The sequence below is a fragment of the Typopeltis vanoorti genome, chromosome 6, assembly GCF_054136105.1.
Source record: "Typopeltis vanoorti isolate ZY-2024b chromosome 6, IOZ_Tvanoo_1.0, whole genome shotgun sequence".
Lineage (NCBI taxonomy): Eukaryota > Metazoa > Arthropoda > Arachnida > Uropygi > Thelyphonidae > Typopeltis > Typopeltis vanoorti.
In genome coordinates this window covers 36,494,989-36,517,337 of record NC_143554.1, presented here as the reverse complement: position 1 = coordinate 36,517,337, position 22,349 = coordinate 36,494,989, and the positions used below count along the sequence as shown (strand labels likewise).

General features: G+C 36.6%; 1 protein-coding gene across 5 annotated transcripts in view; it reads right to left on the bottom strand.

Annotated features, from left to right (window-relative positions):
* Positions 1 to 22,349, bottom strand: part of LOC150105383 (lisH domain-containing protein ARMC9-like) — a 694,238-nt gene that overhangs the window by 106,341 nt on the left and 565,548 nt on the right. For all 5 annotated transcript variants that reach the window (XM_090394755.1, XM_090394754.1, XM_090394756.1 and 2 more), the window contains exon 23: positions 15,125 to 15,333. In XM_090394755.1, the coding sequence (XP_090250881.1) occupies positions 15,125 to 15,333 (209 nt within the window). The remainder of the gene's footprint in view (positions 1 to 15,124; positions 15,334 to 22,349) is intronic.

Genomic DNA, 22,349 nt, shown 5'->3' with positions numbered 1-22,349 from the left:
TCTTCTAGACTCAACTCCATAAACTACCCTCTAATCCAAATCACCAGGTTCATATTATACAGGAATTTCTCTACCAAGTGTTCCAGGAATGATTTATACAAGCATATCTGAGAAAAGGTTGAGAAAAATTATGAAGGAGAAACCTTAAGAAGAACAAGGTGGTTCAGGCCAAATATAAGTTGTTGAGATCAGATTTTCACTTTATGACAAATAGTTAAGAAATCATGGAAATATGATAAGTATCTGTACTTAAGTTTTATAAATCTGGAAAAGGTATAAGATAAGGAGACCAGAGAAAAGCTTTTCAAAACACTACAATATCTGAGATAAATGGAACATTATACAAAGCAATACATAGTCTGTATTTAAGTTGTCAGTCAGCAGTTATAATTGAAGGAAATACAGGAAGATGGTTTTTTATGTAAAATCAGGGTAAGAAAAGGATGCACATCATCTATATGGATCGCATCATGAACGAGAGTGGCATTAAACCAGATATTCAAATTGGAGATATCAAACTTGGCTTATTGCTTTATGTAGATGATGCTGTACTCCTAAACATATCCAGTGCCGGGTTCCAGGATTCTCCAATGAAATGTGAATAACAACTATAACAAATTTGTCAAGAATATCAGCAATAAAAAGACTAATACTACGAAAATAGGCAAGAATGTTGAAAACTTCAGTGCATTCTGAATGGAGAACCCATAGAACAAATAAAATATTTCAGCTATTTAGGCACAATTTTTAGTGAAGTGGCAAATTAAATTTTGAAATAGAAATAGAATTATCAGAGTTGGTTGGTGAGGGGAGGGGGGGGAACAGTTGAATAAATTTATATGGAATAAGAGAGAAATTACTCAAAATACCAAACTGGCAGTATATAAGACAGTGTTCATACCAGTTTTAAGTTATGAATCTGGGAGATGGGTTGGAAAGAAAGCACTTCATCAAAGACTAGAGACCACAGATACAAGAGGTCTGAGAAAGATTAAGAGAGTGCACAGATGGCATCAATTACAAAATCATATTAATCATAATAATAATGGAAAGGAACTTGAGATTTCTAACATTTAAGAATGTATGAGCAGAGCTAATCTAAGGTGTATGGTCACTTCAGTGGGTGAGTAAAGGTTAGAAAAACAGTGTTTGATGCCAAGGTGGCAGGAAAGAAACCCAAAGGTCAGAAGTGCCTTAGAAGCACAACAATATTGGATGCTGACAAGTAATAGATTAATTAGGAGGAAAATTATTGGTAGAAGATTAATAATAACATAAACTTAATCGTGTACTACTGTCACAGTAGCATTGTAAGTACATAGCAGGAAATCGATGATGATGAACTTCTCTCCTTCCTCATGGGCTTCCATCTTATCATGGTGAGAAGGTTTGTGGGTCCTGATGACCAGCTCTGGCAGGGATTCCTCTTAGAGCTATATACAATATAGCCCATACATGTACACATCCATTCTCTCAATCACCCACACCCCCAAATGGATTGAGTTACCGTTGCAGAACAGAACCCACCCTCATGAAGGAAGCCAAGAAACCAATCTCTCATACCAGATCTTCCAAGACAATAAGTTAAGTAGGAAGATTGCCAGTCACCGATAATATGCAGCAGACTCCAAACTTAAGATACATATGACATATATATCTTAATATATACATATGTCATACCTTCATACATTCATACCAGTATGTACATATACATAGATATGAACAGCAGTTGGCTAATGAAGTCAAAAACAATCCTAAGGAGTTCTTTCAATATGTAGCCAGCAAAAAAAAGAATAATTATGTAAGGATGACATTGATTGGAGAAAATGGTATAAAGACAGCTGATGCAGAATGTGTGGTGGAGATACTTAATGAACAGTTGATAAAGATCCTTCAATCTTGTGAATGTGACTTCATGGAGGGATTGAGAGCAGTTGATGATGGGGAGAAGAGACTGACTGTAGGTGAGCAAGAGGTGTATGGAGAGTTGAGTAAACTAGATGTTAATAAGGCTGTGGGACTTGATAATATATCACCACATATTCTGAAAGAATGAGCCAGGGAATTGACACCTGCCTTGACATATTTTTTTAATAAGAGTCTTGCACTCGGTCAAGTTCCTAAGGAGTGGAAGGAGGGCAAGATTGTGCCACTTCATAAAGGAGATGATCGACCTCAAGCATCATACTCTAGGCTTATCTGTGTGTCAGGTGTTGTGGTTAAGTTGTTGGAGAAGCTTGTGAGAACTAGGATCCACAGTTGGGTTGATAACAATGGTATTATCTTTGATGGACAGCATGGATTCTAAAGGGAGGTCATGTTTTAGTAATCTACTTATTTATTACAATAAAGATACATATGACATATATATATTAATATATACATATGTCATACCTTCATACATTCATACCTCTATGTACATAGATATGAACAACAGTTGGCTAATGAAGCCAAAAACAATCCTAAGGATTGAAAAGCCAAAACGGCTATTTCTTTCTGGTGAGGTTGATAAGTTAAGGGGATAAAAATCCCTTATCGTAGTCGTCGATCTTAGTTTCGCTTACTGGCTGAAAAACAATAAGGGATTTTTATCCCTTTAACTTATCAACCTCGCCAGAAAAAAATAGCCGTTTGACTTTTCATCTTAGTTATACTATGTGATAATATAATATAGTGACACACCTTTCTGGCAATCATATAGCAAAGGTATGTAAGTTCTTTTCACTTAAACTCTGATATTCTAGGTCTAGCTACTCACTGATGAGACCTCAAAAAAGGTTGAAACCGGTCTGGGTAGTGACCTCTCCTCATAATGTAAAACAGTACTACATCTCCTAAGAGCTGTGTGTTTTTACATTATGAGAAAATATAAAGAATAGTGAGGGAGCTTGCTCTACCTTTGCAACAAGTTGCCGTGGTTTGGCACTACCAAGTGATCACTTACGCTTGGATACGCTGACAGTTCGTCGGCATGAAACGTTCAGATTGTAGACTTCGATCTTAGTTTCGCTTACTGGCTGAAAAACAATAAGGGATTTTTATCCCTTTAACTAATCCTAAGGATTGTTTTTGGCTTCATTATAATTGTAATTTACTTGGATTTTAATATATTTGGATTTCGCAAAGGATTTTGATAGAGTACCTCATGATAGGTTGACAGTCAAACTAGAGCAGATGGGGTTGGATATTAGATTGGTGCATTGGATTGGAGACTGGCTATCTGATAGGTATCAACAAGTTGTGTATGGGGGAGCGATATCCAGGAAAAGGAAAGTCACTAGTGGAGTGCCTCAGGGGTCTGTTTTAGGTCCATTACTGTTTAACTTGTATATTAATGATATAGGTGAAGATTTGGATGGAGATATCCAGTTGTTTGCAGATGATGCAAAGTTGGGACGAACCATGAAGTGTAGTGAAGATGTTGTGGCCTTACAGGAAGATTTGAATAGATTGAGTGATTGGGCAACAATGGGGATATGAGTTCCATGTTGCAAAATGTAAGGTTTAAAAATTTGGAAAACAAAGATGGGATGCAGAATTTATGCTTGGTGAGAATATATTGTTGGAGGTAGAGGAAATAAGAGATCCGGGGGTGATAGTGAATAAGGATCTAAAATTTAGGGGACACATCACCAAAATTGTGAAGACAACACAAAGGCTTCTGGGAATGATGCGGAGGACACTGACGTGTAGAAGTAGGGAGATTCTTGCTCCATTGTATACGGCTTTGATTAGGCCACACATGGACTATTGTGCCCAGATTTGGTCACCAGATTTTCAGAAGGATGAAGAGATATTGGAAAGAGTCCAAAGGAGACTGACTAAGGTAGTTTCTGACCTCTGGAATGTCGAGTATGAGGAAAGATTGAGAAGATGTAATTTGCAGAGTCTGATGGACAGGAGGAAGAGTGGAGATATGATAGAGACCTACAAGTTGGTAAGGGGTTGTTATAGGATCAATGCTGGAGAAGTTTTACAGAGAATAGTGGGAGATCAGGGGAGAAACAGAGGTCATCCCTGGAAGCTGTATAAAGAGGGTGTGAGTAGAGGAGTGAGAGGCAGGTTTTTTTCATGCAGAGTTGTGAATGATTGGAATGCCTTGCCTGAGAATGTGGTGTCTGCAAGGAGTTTGTATGTGTTTAAAACATGGGTATGATGAGCTGTGTGTGTGATAAAAGGACCTCCCAGATGAGTCTTTGACTCCATGAGGTCTTGGGGTGGTAATAACAATAATAATAATAATACTGAGAAATGTCTTACCTGAAATTGCAATGGCAAACTCTTTAAAAATATCTGTTAATCCGAGATGTGAGAACATTCATAACAGATGAGAGACTGTAGAAGACAACAGAAAGAGTAGAATTAGTTTTAGATCCCCAAGAAATAATGAGAAACTCAAAGCAGACAAATGACTTGAAATGACATATTGGAAAATGATTAATATAAAGCCTGATTCTTGATCAAACAGAAATAGAAACCAAACATAATAAAACTAAAGGGATACTCTGAACAGGTATCCTGTTTGGAAATTTAAATAGTACAGTACTGCCCATAATCTAGCTCCATGTATCGACAAGCTCTCATAATGACAGATATTTATGACTTCTACATCTTAGATGCTATAATAAATGAAAGTAATCATAATCAAATAACGGTTAAAGGGGATTTCAGTGCCTTGATAGGCAAGAGGCTTCCTTAAGATGAGAACTGATTTGATAATATGACCTCAGATCTCAAACCCCCTACATGAAAAGGTTTGTACAGTTTGCAGAAATAAAATCTTAAGAGTAATAAATTCCTTTTTCAAGAGGAAACCTAAAAGAGAATGGATATGGTATAAACCACTCAATACTAGTTCATAATATAAAAACTGCCCAAAAGACAAACATGAGAAATAATTTTAACTTTAACAGAAATTAGTTAGGAGCATGGTTCCAACCTGCAGTAACAAAAATGCAGAAATTGTTTAAGAAAAACTAGGATCTAAGGTCGTCAAGAATAATATTAATGTATACAAAAGTAATTTTAATAAGGACTAAAGAATATATCTGCCTAAAGAAACATCTGCTACTCTCAAACCAAATAAAAAAAAAACATCAAGCAAACCATTCATTAATAAATATTCAAGAGAACAAAGATGAGATTCTTACTAAAAATAACAAAGCACTAAGAAAAAGAGAATGAATGTTCAAAAGCAGAAATGACTTACCAGGAAATAAAACTGGATATGTCGAACTCAGCAAACTTGGGGGGAGGGGAGAGAGAGAGAGGGAGGGAGGGAGGGAGAGAGAGAGAGAGAGAGAGAGAGAGAGAGAGAGAGAGAGAGAGAGAGATATACATGCAGAATGCTAATACTGCAGTAAAAAATAATGCCTTGTAAAATAATACTTAAAAAATCGCAAAAGATGGGAAGTCTGGCGAATCCATCTGCAGAGGTATTCTTTAATATATTTTAAAAAAATAAAAGAGAGAAATAGCAGTTATTTACCATTATTATGAATTTTAAAAAAAATTCCCAATTTGCTGGGACAGAGTATACCTATTAGGGGGAAATTATTATTACAGCATCTCCTTGAATGTAATTCACTGACAGAGCACTCAACAGATTCTGACAACTCATTCCATTCTTTTACTATTTTCCAAGTAAAAAATCTAGTTCTGTGGCTAACTAACTAACTACATTGTTACTCATTTCCAAGAATGACCCCTTGTTTATGCCCCCCACCACCAAGGCAAGTACTGAAATATTTCCTCTGTATCAATTCTATAAAACCCTTTTAGCAAAAAGCCTTCAGAGCTCAGTCAGTTTCAATGCCCTTTAGTTGGAAAGACTAGGTTTGAATCTCACATACAATGCAAAGAACCTTTATCTATGCTTCTCAACTGAATGTGAGTTAGCCAGTTTCATACGAAGGAGGCAGGGTTCTTCCTCCCAGAAACTCTGATTTTTCATCCAGCAAAGCAAGCCAACTAGCCATTAGAACACATGCAGTTAACAGACATAATACACAGGCTTCATTAAATTCAAATAAACCATACGCCTTTATCAATTTCAATGTTTCTATTATATTCTTTCTTTTCAACCAACTTCTGCAATCCACAAAGTCTCAATCTGTCCTCATAAAAAGCATTACACAGACCACTTACTATTTTGCTCATTCGTCATTTTCTCATCCCCAAGAAACCATGAATCCAGATGTGGCTATAAGAAAATGTAATTAAGGGGATTCATAATGTTCTTATCTTTGCTCACCAATATGTTCTTCAATAACCAAGTAATCTTATGAGCTGCCTTGGTTACTTTTGCAATATGCCTTCTGAACTTCACCAACCTCCACAAAGCTTCAATTTCCTGGAATAGAGTTCATTTAGTGTCGTTACAAAGCTGTATTATTTTCATTCCAAAATGCACTTTGCAAATAACGTTGCACTTTTCCACATTAGACCTGTCTCCACTATCTTTTGTCCATACTGTCAACATATTTAAATCATTCTATTCTACATTGTCTGATTAACTATCACACTACCAGTTTTGCTTCATTAATATTTCCAATATATAACTCAATATTTCTCTTTAAATCATTTTCCACATCATTGATATTCAAATTAAGTAGCAGTGATTGAAACACAGAACCCAATGGTACACCACTAGTCACCTGCCTTTTTCTAGATTCTCCTCCATACAGTATTCTTTTGTATCTGTTCATCAGCCAACTTTGTGTCCATAATACGAGTTTCATATCAATACCTTTTCAAAATCCAGCAGTATCTTACTAAACCATTACCTACCCTTCACAAAGCCATGTTATTCCCCCCCCCCCCACCCACCATATTCTTATCCAACCATTCCTGAATTCTGTTTTTGACAAATCTCTCCCTACCTTTAGCATCAGTCCTGAGATATACTGATTGGTCTATACTTCACCATCTCTGTCTCGAGCTTCTCTCTACTGAAATGAAACTATTTTGCCCTCATTCCACTCCTTTGAAACAGATGATGCTTAAATTAAACAGCCACTGTTTCAAATTAGATGATATATCAACTGGCCTGCATGTTATGAGAATGTGCTAAGCCAGTTGATATGTCATCTAATGCCATGGCAATATTTGCACTGAGATTCTGCAATATCCTAAGTACTTTCAATTCATCAACTTCTAATCCCAGATGTCACAACTATATTATTACTTCAAATTGCCTCCTTAAGTTTTTCATAATTACCACTAAAGATGTTAAAAACACTTCTGTTCTCATAATGCTTAGCATTATACACATCTGAAAGGATGTGTGCTTTGCATTATGGGATACTAAGGCAATTGATGTGAAGTCATTAGCCTCTACATACACGTATCTTGGTTGTGAAGATACTTCCCGTGCAAATATTGTTTGTTTAAACTTGGATAAAGGATTAAACCAATAATATAATTTCTTGGCATTTTTAATTTATTTTTAATTACCACTGTAGTTTCACATATACACCTTCCAAAAGTTAAAATTCCACATGTTTAGTAATCTCCCAAGGCAAAAACGCATGCTCTCCTTAAATGGAGGCAGTGTGACTACCATAGTTATGGATAGATCCTTTGATGCTATCACCAGATCCTCAATCCCCAAGTCACCTCTATCACATGCTGTTTCATGTAATTATCTCTTAGTAGGTGAAATTTCCTTTCTGCATGTGATCTTTTCTCCTTCCAATCTATGTCCCCATGGTTGAAACTTTTCATAATAATACTTACATTGTATAATAGTACTCACCCTGATCATGGTAATTTGCCAAAGCATGTCATTCACATATTACTATGCATTCCCCTGTCCTATAGCAGAAACCAACTGTATATTTTACCCTGTTGGATCTATCTCTAAATTATCTCAAATACCTTTCACATCTCTGCCTTCATGGTGGCCTACTCTTTTTGATCTGCACTTCATCCACAGCAGTATCCATTTCCCTCAATTCAATCCTCTTTATCCTCTCTAAAAATACTATGCCCTTCACATTCTATTCCTGTAAATATATCGTCTGCTGTCAACCAAATTTCAATAAAGCTTATAATTTCTGGCAAAGGTTGTACTAATCAATGACAAAAAGTCTTCTCTCTTATTTCTGATGCTTTTAGCATTCAGGCTCCCAACTACCTTATTCGATTTTATTATATAAAAAAACTAGATTCTGTATTTTTTGGGTCATTCTCTCTCTCTCACACATACCTGCATACCTCCTAACAGCTCTAGTTTCTTTGACTTCAAACTTCCACAATCTGTGAATAATGCTTTCTCACCTAACACAAAATTAAGTGCAATTCATGGTATACAAACTGCACACCATTCCTCCAGTATAACCTATACATTGACTCATTTACAATCATGGTCCACTTTCTCAACTCACCTCTATCATAGTACTGCAGAAGATTAATACCCTTCAACAACAAACAAGACTTAGAAATACAGACTAAAATAACCAAAGCACATCATAATGAATGGAGATAATGAATGAGAGTCATTTGCCCATCTCTCATAAAAGAAAGTCAATGGATTCTATTCATTGTTCACATTATCATTCAGTGCTCAAACTTGGCTCCTTGATTTAAAAAAAAATCTTAGAACATGCCAAACTGCAGAGAAAGAATTTGAAAATTAAATAAACACAGATGGCAGATGCTAGACAAATCACAAAAACTATTGATGTTATACATAAAGCCAAACAATAGTTAGATCAGTGCTGGGCTAGCCATGAACACCAGATGGGATAGATAATCACTGCTAAAGTTTAGATTCCATAGATAGAAGATTTACCATTATTCTTTAACTTCCACAGTCATCCAGAAGCCAGTATGTTTCCTAACTGCCTCCTTAATCCAATGACACAATTCCTGGTATGACCCAGCAAACATAAGATAGAAGAAGAAGAGATCCTGCAAAAGAGGTAGAGAAATGTTCATAGAAGGAGCAGAAAACAACGAGATGAAGAAAGCCCACGAGAGAGAGAGAGAGAGAAGAGAAAATCTGGATAGACCTTTGCCCAATAATGATACATCAAAATGCTAAGCAAAGGCTTAGATTTTGTGATAACAACGGCAATCTCTATTCTATAAAAATAACATCAAACCCATTGCCTGAAGGATTCTCTTACAATGACTACTATTTGGGATTTCTACTCCTGTTGGGGTAGAAATCCCAAATTCTTCAGTAATCATTATCAATACTCTCAGGCCTATCCTCCCTAAATATATATATATACATTGTGCCCACCATATACTATTCCTATAAGGATATCTTCTTCTACTGACCAGGTTTCAATAATCTCAATAACTTTTACTCTCTTTGAATTTACCAATGTTTAAGATTCCTCACCCTTTATTCCTGATGCTTCTGACACTTGTTAACGGTATGATAGCTGACTACCAGACTGATGGGTATTCCCAACTGACCCTTAGAACAACAAAAAAAAAAAAAAATGTATTTAGGAAATAAAAGATAGTAGATTAAAAGAAGAGAGAAGAATGAGTCAAGAGCAGCATGTATAAAGATTCCAATATTCCAAAGGTGTGGTGGATGGGAGGGTGCACATGGTTCGTTTGTTTTCCAGGAGGGAGGACGAACATCATAATTGATGCTTTGAATATGAGAAGTAAATAAGTGGGAGAGTTAGTGGTGGCTGTGGAAAAAACAATTCAGATAATTTGATTGGAAAGAGAGAGAATGTGAGAATAGATATCAGGAAATTATGAAGAGAATGAATGACAACAGTGTGACAGGAAAGATAGTCAATGTTGCACGAGTTGAAAGAGTGCATAGACTGGAGATCATTAATGATATGTTGGCAGAGTTGTGTCAGGAAAAAGGGGTGCAGTCTGTTAATCTGTGGGATGCATTCCATGGGTGAATGGAATTTTACACAAGTGATAGATTCCATTTAAATGGATTTTGTGCGAGTCAATTGGGGAAACTGTAGTTGAAAGAGATAGAGAAATAAAAGGTGATGTGAAGAGAGTAGTATATGGAGCAAGAAAGTAGAATATATGACTGAAGAAATATTTCTGAATGGAAAGGAGAGGAGAGTGAAAGATGAGAATATTATTATTATTATTATTATGTGACACCTCCAGGGAGTCCAAAGACTCATCAAGGGAGAGTGTGCCAACAGCCTTCCAACTACTAACCGTGCTCAAACTTGCTTAACTTTTTGCAAGCCATTAGTAGCAGAGGCTCTACCAATCGACCAACCTTTGCTGGCGCATATGAAAACAGAAATGCAAGATGGACTGGAAATTCGGGAGGAGGGAGTCAGGATGGACTCATCTGGATCTCCCTTCCACCAATTTCTCATCCATCATCTTTGAACCACCCTACACACACACACACACACACACACACACACACACACACACACACACACACACACACACACACACACACACACACACACACACACACAGGGTGGTTCAAAATTCAATGTACAAACTTTGAGGGGAGGTAGAGAACATCAAAATCAACCATATTCACATAGGACAGCATGACCGGAAACACCACCAGAAGGTACTAACAGGGACACAAAGATACAGAAATAACACAAGGCAGTAAGTAGTGTAAAAAACTTTATTAGACATAACTGAACAGTTCAATAGTAGTTGGATACATAATATGGTAAACGAGGTGCATGTCTGCCATCTCAGCATTCGTAAAACAATGCATGTTCTTCGTACGACATCGAAAGCTTGAATGAGGAAGCCCCAATTGCTCACCTGGAGCTCTGGCGAACAGTGCCACCTATCACTTTCGGGTGGCATTTCTAGTCATGCTTTCCTATGTGAATATGGTTGATTTTGATGTTCTCTACCTCCCCTCAAAGTTTGTATGTGGAATTTTGAACTACTGTATATATATATATATATATATATATATATTATATGAATGGTCATCATAGGAAGAGGATGGTCTTGGATGTAAAGGAAGTAGTTGAGCAGCCTGGGGAGATATGTGGGATAAAGAGTGATAAAGGTGAGTAGACAAGAGCAGATGTAGAGGTCATAGCTGAGAAGTGGAATGGGAAGGATTAGTTATAAGCCCAAACACAAATTGCAATTCTTACTTACAAATGCAAGACATATTAGAAATAAGGAAGAGAAAATTGCTGCAATGATTGAGTTAATTTGCTCAGATGTTGTTAAAAGTAAATTACAGCTTGATGCAGATAATATCCTGAAAGGAACAGAAAATGAAAGGGTACAATGTCTTTCATGAGAATAGTAGAGAAAGGGAGTGAAATGCTGTTAATCACAACAGGGGAATTATGCCTGTGCAAGACATGATGCACAAGGTGAAGCTATCTGTAAGGGAGGGGGGGGGGGTTATTGACAGTGGTTTTGAGGCAGTATGGTGACGTGGCGGTCAATGAGATGAGATGAGATACTCAGTTGGATGTAAATATAGGGGCTGGGAAATGTTGAGGATGGAGACAAAGAAATGGATAATAGTCACATAGTGAACAAGAGAAGATGATCATTATGGGTGATTTGAATTATGGTAAGACAGACTGGAATAAAGAGATAATATCCGAGAATAAGGAAATAATTTTCTTGACTTCTTGCAGAACAACTTTCTTAGACAGTATGTAACAGAGAGCATATGAAGATCAAATTAGGATATGATTGTGTTATGTTTCATGTGCTTATGTTTTTAATTTTCAAAGGTTTATATTTGTTTTTTTGTAAACTATATTGTGCACCATGGCAGCAATGTGCAAAACAAATGGTGGGCAATTTTAACAAGAGTGATTATGTTCACTGCAGAGTGTGCATAATGTATTGCCTTCACAGAATGAGAGATTTATGGAAGGAGAATGAAAGTGGAGAATGGGTTTGTCATAAGTGTTTCATGATTGAATGCCAGAAGCGTGAAGAGAGTAAGAAGAATGACACAGTGAGTTGAAAGGTGAAATGTGTGATAATACAATTAGCACAGTTAGTATTACAAGTAGCATGAGTGACTGTATGAATAATGCAGTGGAAAACGATGAGAATGATCAGCTGGTAATGGAAAAGAGCGCACTTATGTGAAGTTGTCCACAGAACAAAAGGTGAGATTGAATGGTTGGAGAAGTGCCTGGTAGATGGTATAACACAGAAGCAAAAGAAAGAAGAGAAAAAGCAGAGTATGAAAGAGCAAAAGCATGAGAACAAGGATCGCATTTCGAATGGTGAGTCATTGATAAGAGGAGTGGTTGAGGAGAGTGTGACAAAATTGTGTTTTCCTGGTGCTAAGATTAAGAATTTAAGTGATGCTGTAAGAAAGCAGAGAGTTAAGGTGAAAGAGATGTTTATTTTGGCAGGTGACAAGTGTGGTATGTGAGAAGAGTTGCTAGTGTATTCAAAAAAGAAGAATGAAAAAGTAAAATTTGAGTCTGTTGCCATGGCATGATAGAGGCAGGGGGGGGGGTGCCAGTAGTGTCCGGCGCCCGTGTGCAAAACTTTAGTTGGCACCCCTATACCCCTCCCCCCAATAAAAAAACACTTTATAAAAAAGTTATTTTTAATATTTGATGCCAATAAAGGTGAGTATTTCATTTTGAATTTTATCTCCTAAATAGGAGGGCACATTTTTAAAGTCAGGATCATTAACTACACGTCGCATGTGTTCTGATATATAAAAGGATCAAACTTTTCTAACATCTCAATGCATTTTAAAAAATTGCCATTATTGCGATCGTAAAGTTTATTACTTTTACCACGAAGAGCTAGATTTTGTTTGCCTAAAAACTGTACTACAAAAATTATTCTTTTTATAACTTCATACCAATGTTTACTTTCATTATCTAAAACTGTTTGTTGCAAATGATCAATACAAGTTTTATTTTTTAAGGATGTAATTGTTCAAATGATTTAAATTTTTCTCATGACGATTCAGGTACATTGCAAGATGTTGCCTATATTCTGCTGATAACAGCAGAATATAGAATAAAGTTAAAAACTGCAACAGATTTTCTTATATATGTTTAGAGCAAATGCGAGTTTGAACAAGATTAAACAAATTCAAATGTGTGTCATCCTGTAAACAGTAAACTAATGCTAGTTCAAGTTTTTACTTGTTTACGCTAATCTACTTGTTAGAACTAGGATCAGAATAAGATCTTAAGGAATAATAACAAATAAGTGATTATAAATAATTTGTTTAAGACAAATCTATAAAATATAATTAACATTTAAACAAAAATGTAATTTATTTTGATGTAATTAATGAATAATATATTTTTTTAAGTATTTCCTCCTCGCCTGAAATCTTTGGCGCCTTTACTATCCCGGTGCCTGTGTGCATCGCAGATATTGCCGGCACGTCCCTGGATAGAGGCGAGCTGAGATGAAGAGCTATGATCACAAATGATTCAGTGTGCATAGACTGTGCAGGAGGAATTGTGTGGAGTGAGTTTTGATGGAAGAAAGGATTTATATAAGGTGGATGGCTTCCTACAGAGAGGAAAGAGGACAAAATAGTCCCACTGCATAAAGGAAACACCAAAACAGAAGTAGCAAATTACAAGCCAATCAGCAGCTCAAAATTGTTGGTTAAGGTATTGGAGATGGTGAAAAGACAGAATTCAGAAATGTGACAGATATGAATATGATCTGAATATGATCTCTATGAGAAACAACATGGTTTTGTGAAGGAGAGATCTAGGACAGATCTTACCTTAATAATCTGCTTACATTTTATAATAAACTGACAATGGAGTTGGATAAGGGAAATGGCTACTCAGTGATATTGCTAGACTTTGCAAAGGCATTTGACAAGATTCCACATAGAACTATGTTGCATAAATTAGAGCAAATGGGAATGAATGAGAATATAATGATTTCGATTACAGGGTTGCTGATAAACAGATATCAGCCAGCTATATCCCTTGAAATGGATAAAATTCTTTGTAAAAGAAGGTTTAACACCAAAAGAAATTCATTCGAAGTTCATAAAAGTTTATGGGCACTCTTCTCCTTCGTTTTTGACAATTAAGAAATGGGCTGCTGATTTTAAATGGCCGTACCAGCCTTGAAGATGACCCACATGAAGGATGTCCAAAAATTGTAACAACACCAGAAATCGTTGATCAAGTGCACGGTGTGGATTGGATGACCAGCGAGTCAAAGTGCATGAAATTGCTGAGACTATAGGCATTTCAAAAGAACATGTAGGATATATTTTGCATGAAGAATTGCAAATGAAAAAGCTTTGTGCAAGATGGGTGCAGAGTTTGCTCACAGTAGATGAAAAACGCACTCGCATGAAAATCTCTGAACAGTGCTTGGAGCATTTTAACAAGAATAAAACTGATTTTGTACATCGATTTATTACTATGGATAACTGTTGGATTCACCATTACACACCAGAATCCAAACAGCAGTCAAAACAGTGGACAGAAGCTGGTTGTTCAGTGCCAAAGAAGACAAAGTCAGTTCCATCAGCAGAAAAGATCATGACTTTGGTGTTTTGGGATGCTAAAGGCATTTTGTTTATTAATTATCTTGAAAAGGGTAAAATAATAACCAGGGGAATATTATTCCGATCTTCTAACCAGACTAGATGAAAAAAATTAGTGAGAAAAGATCCAGTTTGCAGAAGAAAAAAATCATCTTTCATAAGAACAATGCACCTGCCCACAAAGGTGTTTTGGCAATGGGAAAATTAAGGGATCTGCACTATGAATTGTTGGAACATCCATCCTATTCCCTAGATATGGTTCCCTCTGACTTCTATCTCTTCCCAAAACTAAAACTAAAGCCATAGATGCCTATTCTCCAATTTAAATTATTAGAATTGTGCACATAATTTAAAAATTTTCTTTTTTGTAATGTACATGTATATCATTTGTAAATGAACTCTTTGTAAATGAAATATTGATGAAATTAGTAATGAACTCTAATTTGTTCCCTTTTTATGTTTTTTTAAGTAAAATGTCAAATATATCATATGTTCTATACATCCTTTGAAGATACATGTCAAAACATATTTGAAATATGTGATTTTTAAGATTGTGATAGGCAAGTATTGAATATTATATGATTTTATATATTCAATATTGAAATTTAAAATAAAATCAATGTTTATATATATGACATTTAAAACAAGTCTACTGACTAGGTGTTGCTGGTTCTGAAGTTGACTGCATATGCTGAGGAGAAGCTGACACAGATAGAACTATTGGAGGAGGTACACTGTTACTTCTGGAATTTTTCTCATTTTTTTCTTTTTGGGCAGCATAATTCCTACATGTTGGAGGTGGAGTAGTTAATACTTGCTGAGTAGTAGACTGGACATCATCCTTTTCTACAGCTAGATTATTCTCCCTTAATAAATTGATATAAACATATTGATTCTCTGGAATGACTTCTAATGGGATATATTGATTAAGTACATATAATAAACAACTATATTATACCAACTAGTTTCACCAACTAAGGGTGTTGGCATCTTCAGGGTACATAACTGATGTAAGGCACTAAAAAGTAAAAAAACTGTTACAAACTATAATCAACCGATTCCAATTATATTAGACAAAGAACAGAGCACGTACAATACATGCATAGAGCGTGCATGATCTCACTTGTTGTTATTTAGGAACGTTCTATAGTTGGCACTGTAATTCAGTTCTGGTGAGTTAAGAGATCTAATATGGGTCTTCCAGATCATGGGCAAGATTAGTCCTTGGTTCCTATTAAGGTTTTGTATACAGCGGGCAATGGCTGTGGCTTCTTTAAAAATTCAGGAGCGGAAGTCCTCCTCTATGTAGGGAATTATGCTTCTATCCCGCTCTATGATATGGTTCGTTCTTGAGAAATGAAAAGCTAATCCCAATTTTTCTTCTCTGTTATTATTGATGTCACCAATGTGTTCTTTCTGCCTAATTTCAAGGCTCCTTGAAGTCTGGCCAATGTAATTCAAGCCGCACAAGCAGGGTATGTTGTAAACTCCAGCATATTTGAAGAAAGGATGGCTATCATTTGGAGATCTTAAGAATTGCCTAATCGTTTCTGTAGGTTTAAAGGCCACTCTTATTTTATGTGGTCTAAGGAGTCTTGCAATCTTATTTGAAACTGTCCATAAGTATGGAATGACGATGGTAGAAATATAACGTATGTCATCTCGTTGTCTTTGTGTGTGGGGGGGGGGGGGGTAGAGGAAAGTATCTTGTGGATGAGTCTTCGAGGAAATCTATTCATGGTAAGGTTGTTAAATATCAGGATAGTTCTTCCTGGAGGTCTTGTTGATCTGTTGTAAGGAGAGAGAGAGAGAGAGGCATAGTTCCTCAGCATGTGTACAATGCTAAGTTTCTGAGAAATGTGGTGGGAGGAAGTGAAATGTAAATAATGTCCTGTATTGGTAGGTTTGCGGTAAACTGAGAGGCTGATACCACCATTCGTTAGCTTCTTAGTTAATGTGTCCAGAAATGGTAATCGGTTATCTTTTTCAAGTTCTAGAGTGAATTTGATTGTGTGGTGTAAAGAGTTGATCTTGTTTAGACAGTCTAACAGGTCCTTTTTTGTGTGTTTCCAAACAATACAGATATTGTCCACGTATCTCCACCATACTGTGGATTTAGGGTCTACTTGAGATAAGATTTTACTTTCAAAATCCTCCATAAAGAGATCACCACAAGATGGAGAGAGGGGGCTACCAATTGCAAGGCTAGTCAATTGCTGATATATGGTTTTATTCCATATGAAAAAGTTTGATGTTAAACAATGACAGAACAGAGAAGTAATATCTTGTGGGAGCAAACTTCCTAAAATGTTGATGACTTCCTCCACAGGGATGTTAGTGAATAGAGATGTAACATCCAGGCTGGTGAGTAGATCCGTATTGGAGATTGAGACGTTGTTCAGTTTCTCTACGACACGGTAGGTTGATGTATCTGATAGTAAGCTGTCAATCTTATCTTCGTAATCACTGGTGTTTAAAATCACTGTGGAATTTCCCTTATCTGCCTTTAATATGATAATGTCTTTCTTTTTCTTTGAACTGTACAATGTTCTTTTTTCCAGAGGAGTGATGTTTTTGTAGTTCTGAAAGATGAGAGGATGATACTACTTTTTAATCTAATATCATTAGCTATGGGTTCCGGTAACGACGAGGCTGCCTTTTCTACATTACAAATGATATCCACTTTAGGGACATGATCAGGTGTTATCGCAAAATTGAAACCTTTTTTAAGTATAATGATCTCTGGTTTTGTTAATACGTGATCCAATAAATTAAAAATAACTTTGTTATCTGGTAGAGAAGGTTTTGACTTAAAACGTTTTGTATAATATCGTTGAAAACAGTTTGGTATAATATAGTTGTTTATTATATGTACTTGATCAATATAGTCCCATTAGAAGTCATTCCAGAGTTTTATGGTCAAGAAAATTAAACGTTTTTTAACATATATTTATTCTATGAAGTGATTACAGTAATCATAATGAGAGACTACACATTAAATGATAGATATCAGAAAAGTGAATTTAATTTCTGGACTTCATTTGAAAATTCACCAAAAATAGTATGGTCTCTGGTATGGTCCCTAGGGAGTGAAAGTTAGGCAAAGTGGTTCCTTTGCATAAAGGTGGCTCTAAAACTGCGGTAGTTAATTACAGACCAATCACCATCTCAGGAGTAGTGGTAAAAGTATTGGAAAAGTTGGTTAAAGACAAAATTCAAGAATGGGTGGATCAGGATATGATACTCTATAGAGGCCAACATGGTTTTGTTAAAGGTAGATCCTGCCTTAGCAATCTATTAACTTTTCATAATAGAATGACATCTGAGTTGGACAAAGGAACTGGCTACACAGTAGTACTTCTGGATTTTGCTAAGGCTTTTGACAGGATACCCCATAGAACACTGTTCTATGGGGTATCCTGTCAATTGGAGCAGATGGGAATGGATATTAAATTGGTGATATGGATAAGAGAATGGCTCAGGGAGAGATACCATAAGGTGGTGTATGGAGGAGCCGAGTCCAGGATGAGGCAAGTGACTAGTTGTGTGCCTCAAGGCTCTGTGCTTAGGCCACTGTTGTTTAATTTGTATATAAATGATATAGAAAATTGCTTAAAGGGAGATATTCAGTTGTTTGCTGATGATGCAAAGTTGGGTAGAGCAATAAAAAATCAAGCTGATGTTGAAAGTTTGCAGGATGATTTAAATAAGTTGGTAGAATGGGAAAAAGGTAATGGATGTCAGTTCAATGTGGAAAAGTGTAAAGTCGTGCATTTTGGGATTAAAAGATTACCAGCTGTGTACTACATTGATGGAACAGCTCCAAGAGATTGATGAGGCTAGGGACTTGGGGGTGTTGGTAGATAGGGAGATGAAGTTCAGGGGACACATTGCTAAGGTGTCCAAGATTGCACATAGGATTACTTGGATGTTGAGGAACACACTGACATCCAGAGATAAAGAGGTTATTATTCCACTTTATAAAGTGTTGATACTTCCACAATTGGATTACTGTGCTCAGGTCTGGTCACCTGGATTCGTTGGAGATGAGGAGGCTGTGGAGAGGGTTCAGAGAAGAGTGACTAAGTTGGTGAGTGATGTAAAAAATGCTCCCTACATTAATAGATTGAGAGCTTGTGGATTGCAGAGGGTGGTTCATAGGCAGAGACGAGGGGATATGATAGAAACATTTAAATTACTGAAAGGTTTTTATAGGATTGATGCAGGGGAAATGTTTCAGCTGTGTGACAGTGATGGAAGAACAAGAGGTCATCCCTGGAAATTAAAGAAGAGTGTGTGGTCAACAAGGGTGTGAGAACAAGGTTTTTTGCCTGGAGGGTGGTGAATGAGTGGAATTCATTGCCTGACTTAGTTGTGAGCTCTTCGTCTGTAAATGAATTCAAGAAGAGATATGACAGATATTGTTTTGCTAGTTTGGGTCTCCCGCGATGAGTCTACTGACTCCATGGAGATACCTGTAATAATAATAATAATAATAGTTAATTGAAAGACAATTTACAATTCATTTGAGCTGTAAACAATTCACTGAACAACAATTTAACGAATGGCAATTCATTGTAAAGGTGATTTATCGAATAAACAATTTGTTGAACTACAGTTAACTGCACGACAATTCTTCATAAATGCAATTGATTGGAAAAAAAATTCACTGATAATTTTTCAATGAATTTTTTCATAATTCATTGAAAAAGTAATTTTCTTGTGAACTATTGTTTAAAAGTGTTTGGTAATAATACCTAAAGTTACTAAAGTTATAAAGAAAACATATGTAAGTAGTCATTGAGACGTAATAATTATTTTGTTGTATTTTAGAACAAATTTTTACCTCAAGGGCTCATTTTGGTGAATACAGGCATGGCAAAGCCGAGGTACTTGATGCTGAACCATGCCTTACTTCACAATATACATCTGTTATATTATCTGTAAACTGGTCCCTCCCCTCTTTCTTTTCTTCTTGCTCTCCCCCCCCCCCCCAATGCTATTAGAGTATTCGAGGGCTAGTGGTTAATCTTTCCTATTTTGCTATTTCATTTCTTCTCATGAAAGGGCCTCTGCAAACCTACCACTTTCTTCTTGCAGTGACTTCACTCCAAATTGCTAATATGGTTGTGCCTTATAATGCATTTCATTCGGCATTGGTTGTCGGGCAGAATAATCAGACCGCGTTCAAGGCTTAGGAAGAGGGTCCTGTTCGAGAAATAAATTACAGTCTCCATCAAAAATCAGTGATATTGTGAATGAGCAACACAGAAGATATAAGATTAATCTTAGAAGGGAATTTTAACATTGGCTCATGGAATGTCCGAGGTCTACAGATCGGCACTCTTGAGATTGTCTGTAAAGAGATGGATAGGTATAAGATTGACATCCTGGGAATTACAGAGACCAGATGGAATGGAGAGGATCACTTCAAAAGACAGGATGGTAAGCTAGTTATTTACTCAGGTGGTGACTCAAAACATCATGGGGTAGTTGTGATACTGAAGACAGCTCAGGCAAGAAGCCATCTTGGTTATAACCCCATTAATGATAGGATACTTTCTATTAGACTTAAGGCTCAGCTTACCAATGTATCAACTGTGGTAGTTTATGCACCCCACATGCATAGGCCTGAGGAAGAGAATGAGGAATTCTATGAAAACTTACAAACTGTTTTGGACTGCCTACCAAGGAGAGACATGCTTTACATCTTAGGGGACTTAAATGCAAAAGTGGGAAAGAGTATGAGAGTTAGGCCAGAGTGTGGCATGTTTGATCTAGGTGAACACAACACCTGTGGTGAAAGACTGTTGGAATTTTCCCATGCTAACAGATTAGTTTTTACCAATACCTGCTTCCAGAAACACCCACGACGGATCTATACTTGGATATCTAACACTGATGGGTCAAGGCACCCGACTGATTGCATTCTGGCTCTCCAGCGGTGGAAGACAAGCATCTCTGATGTGCACACTTGTCCTGGAGCAGACTGTGGTACAGACCATCAGCTAGTAAAAGCCAAAGTAAGACTAAGACTCCGAAAACTTCCAAGTCAAGCCTGTCCCACTAGCCTGGATGTCAGAATAATCACTAGTAGGTTCACAGAGGAAACATCAACACAGTTGAATGCTATTTTGTTGACAAATGAGGAGAACTCACCAGAAATGCTTTGGAAAGGAATCAAGGTGATAATACAGGATACAGCGAAGAAGTATCTCGGCCCAATAAGAAGACCAAGAGATCCATGGATATCATATTCAAAATGGGAACTAATCAAAAGAAGGTGGTTGGAAAAACAAAGAGACAAGGAAAAGTTCTATACTAATAAATGTGAAAAGATAGAATTCCAGAGTTCCAGATGAGGAGGTTCAATTATAAAAGGATGTTTTATTTAGTTCGTGACTTAAAGCAAAATTTTAAGCCCAAATTGAATGTCATCAAAGACAGGAATGGAACATTACTAACAGAAGAAATGGAAATCAAAAACAGATGGAAAGAATACTGTGAGGAACTGTACAGTAGAGTGGATAAAGAAAATGTGGAGGAGCCCTCTCACCAGGAAAATTTTGATTTGGAACCTCCTCCACTTATGCATGAAGTTGAAAGAGCAGTTAAGTAGCTTAATAGGAATAAGGCACCAGGTGCAGATGAAATCCCAGCAGAGTTAATTAAGGCCATAGGGGATGGAGGTATAAGAGTGTTTCATAGATTGATTACAAGGATATGAGAGACAGGATCATGGCCTAGAGACTGGAAGAAGTCTGTTTTCGTACCACTACATAAGGAGATATGAAAGTGTGCAACAACTATAGAACTATTAGTTTAGTATCTCATGCAAGCAAAATTTTATTGAAGATCATGCTAAATAGGATTGAGGCCAAAGTTGAGGCAGAGATGCCAGAGGAACAACAAGGTTTTAGGAAAGGTAAGGGCACCAAAGATCAGATCCTTTTTTGCCTTAGACAAATCATAGAAAAATATAAAGAATTTAGACTTCCTCTGGTAATGTGTTTCTTAGACTACTCTAAAGCTTTTGACTGTGTTCAGCATGTGAAACTGTGGGAAGTAATGCAAAGAATGGGTTTTCCTCAACACATTCCTGTCTGGTTGATAGCCAACTTGTACAGGGAGCAAGAAGCCTCAGTAAGAACAGGTGTTGAATTCACTGATTGGCTTCAGGTTGGAAAAGGAGTAAGGCAAGGATGTTTACTTTCTCCTCGCTTGTTTAGTATATATACGGAGGACATCATGTGTGAAGCATTGGATAAGCTCAAGACAGGAATTAGAATAGGAGGTAGATTGATCAGTAATCTGAGGTATGCTGATGATATAGTACTCCTTTGTAATGACATGGAAGAACTAGGAAAAATTCTTGACATAATTAACAAGATCAGTAAAACAGAGGACTTCAACTAAATCCTAGCAAGACAAAGATTATGGTTCTCAAAGGAAATACAAACAGGGAAGCTTTTGAGAAACAAGTTTACCTTAATGGAAAAAGAATTGAGGAAGTCAGCAAGTTTAAGTACCTGGGATCCATTATTAATATGAAGAATTGCTGTTCAGAAGACATCAGAAGAAGGTTAGGAGTGGCTAAAACAACAGTCGGAGACCTGTCTAAAATTTGGAAGGATGGATCTATCTCCATGGTAACAAAGTTGAGGATTTTGGATGCAGTTGTTTTTCCAACAGTGACTTATGGATGTGAGACTTGGAACCTAAAGAAGTCAGATAAGAAAAGGATATCTGCTTTTAACATGTGGTGTGTTAAGGAATCATATACTGAACAGATGAATAGGCATACAAATGAATAGGTTAGAAAAGATCAGTAGAACTTTAAGGATCCTTAAGGATATTGACAAAAGAAAGTTAAAATATTTTG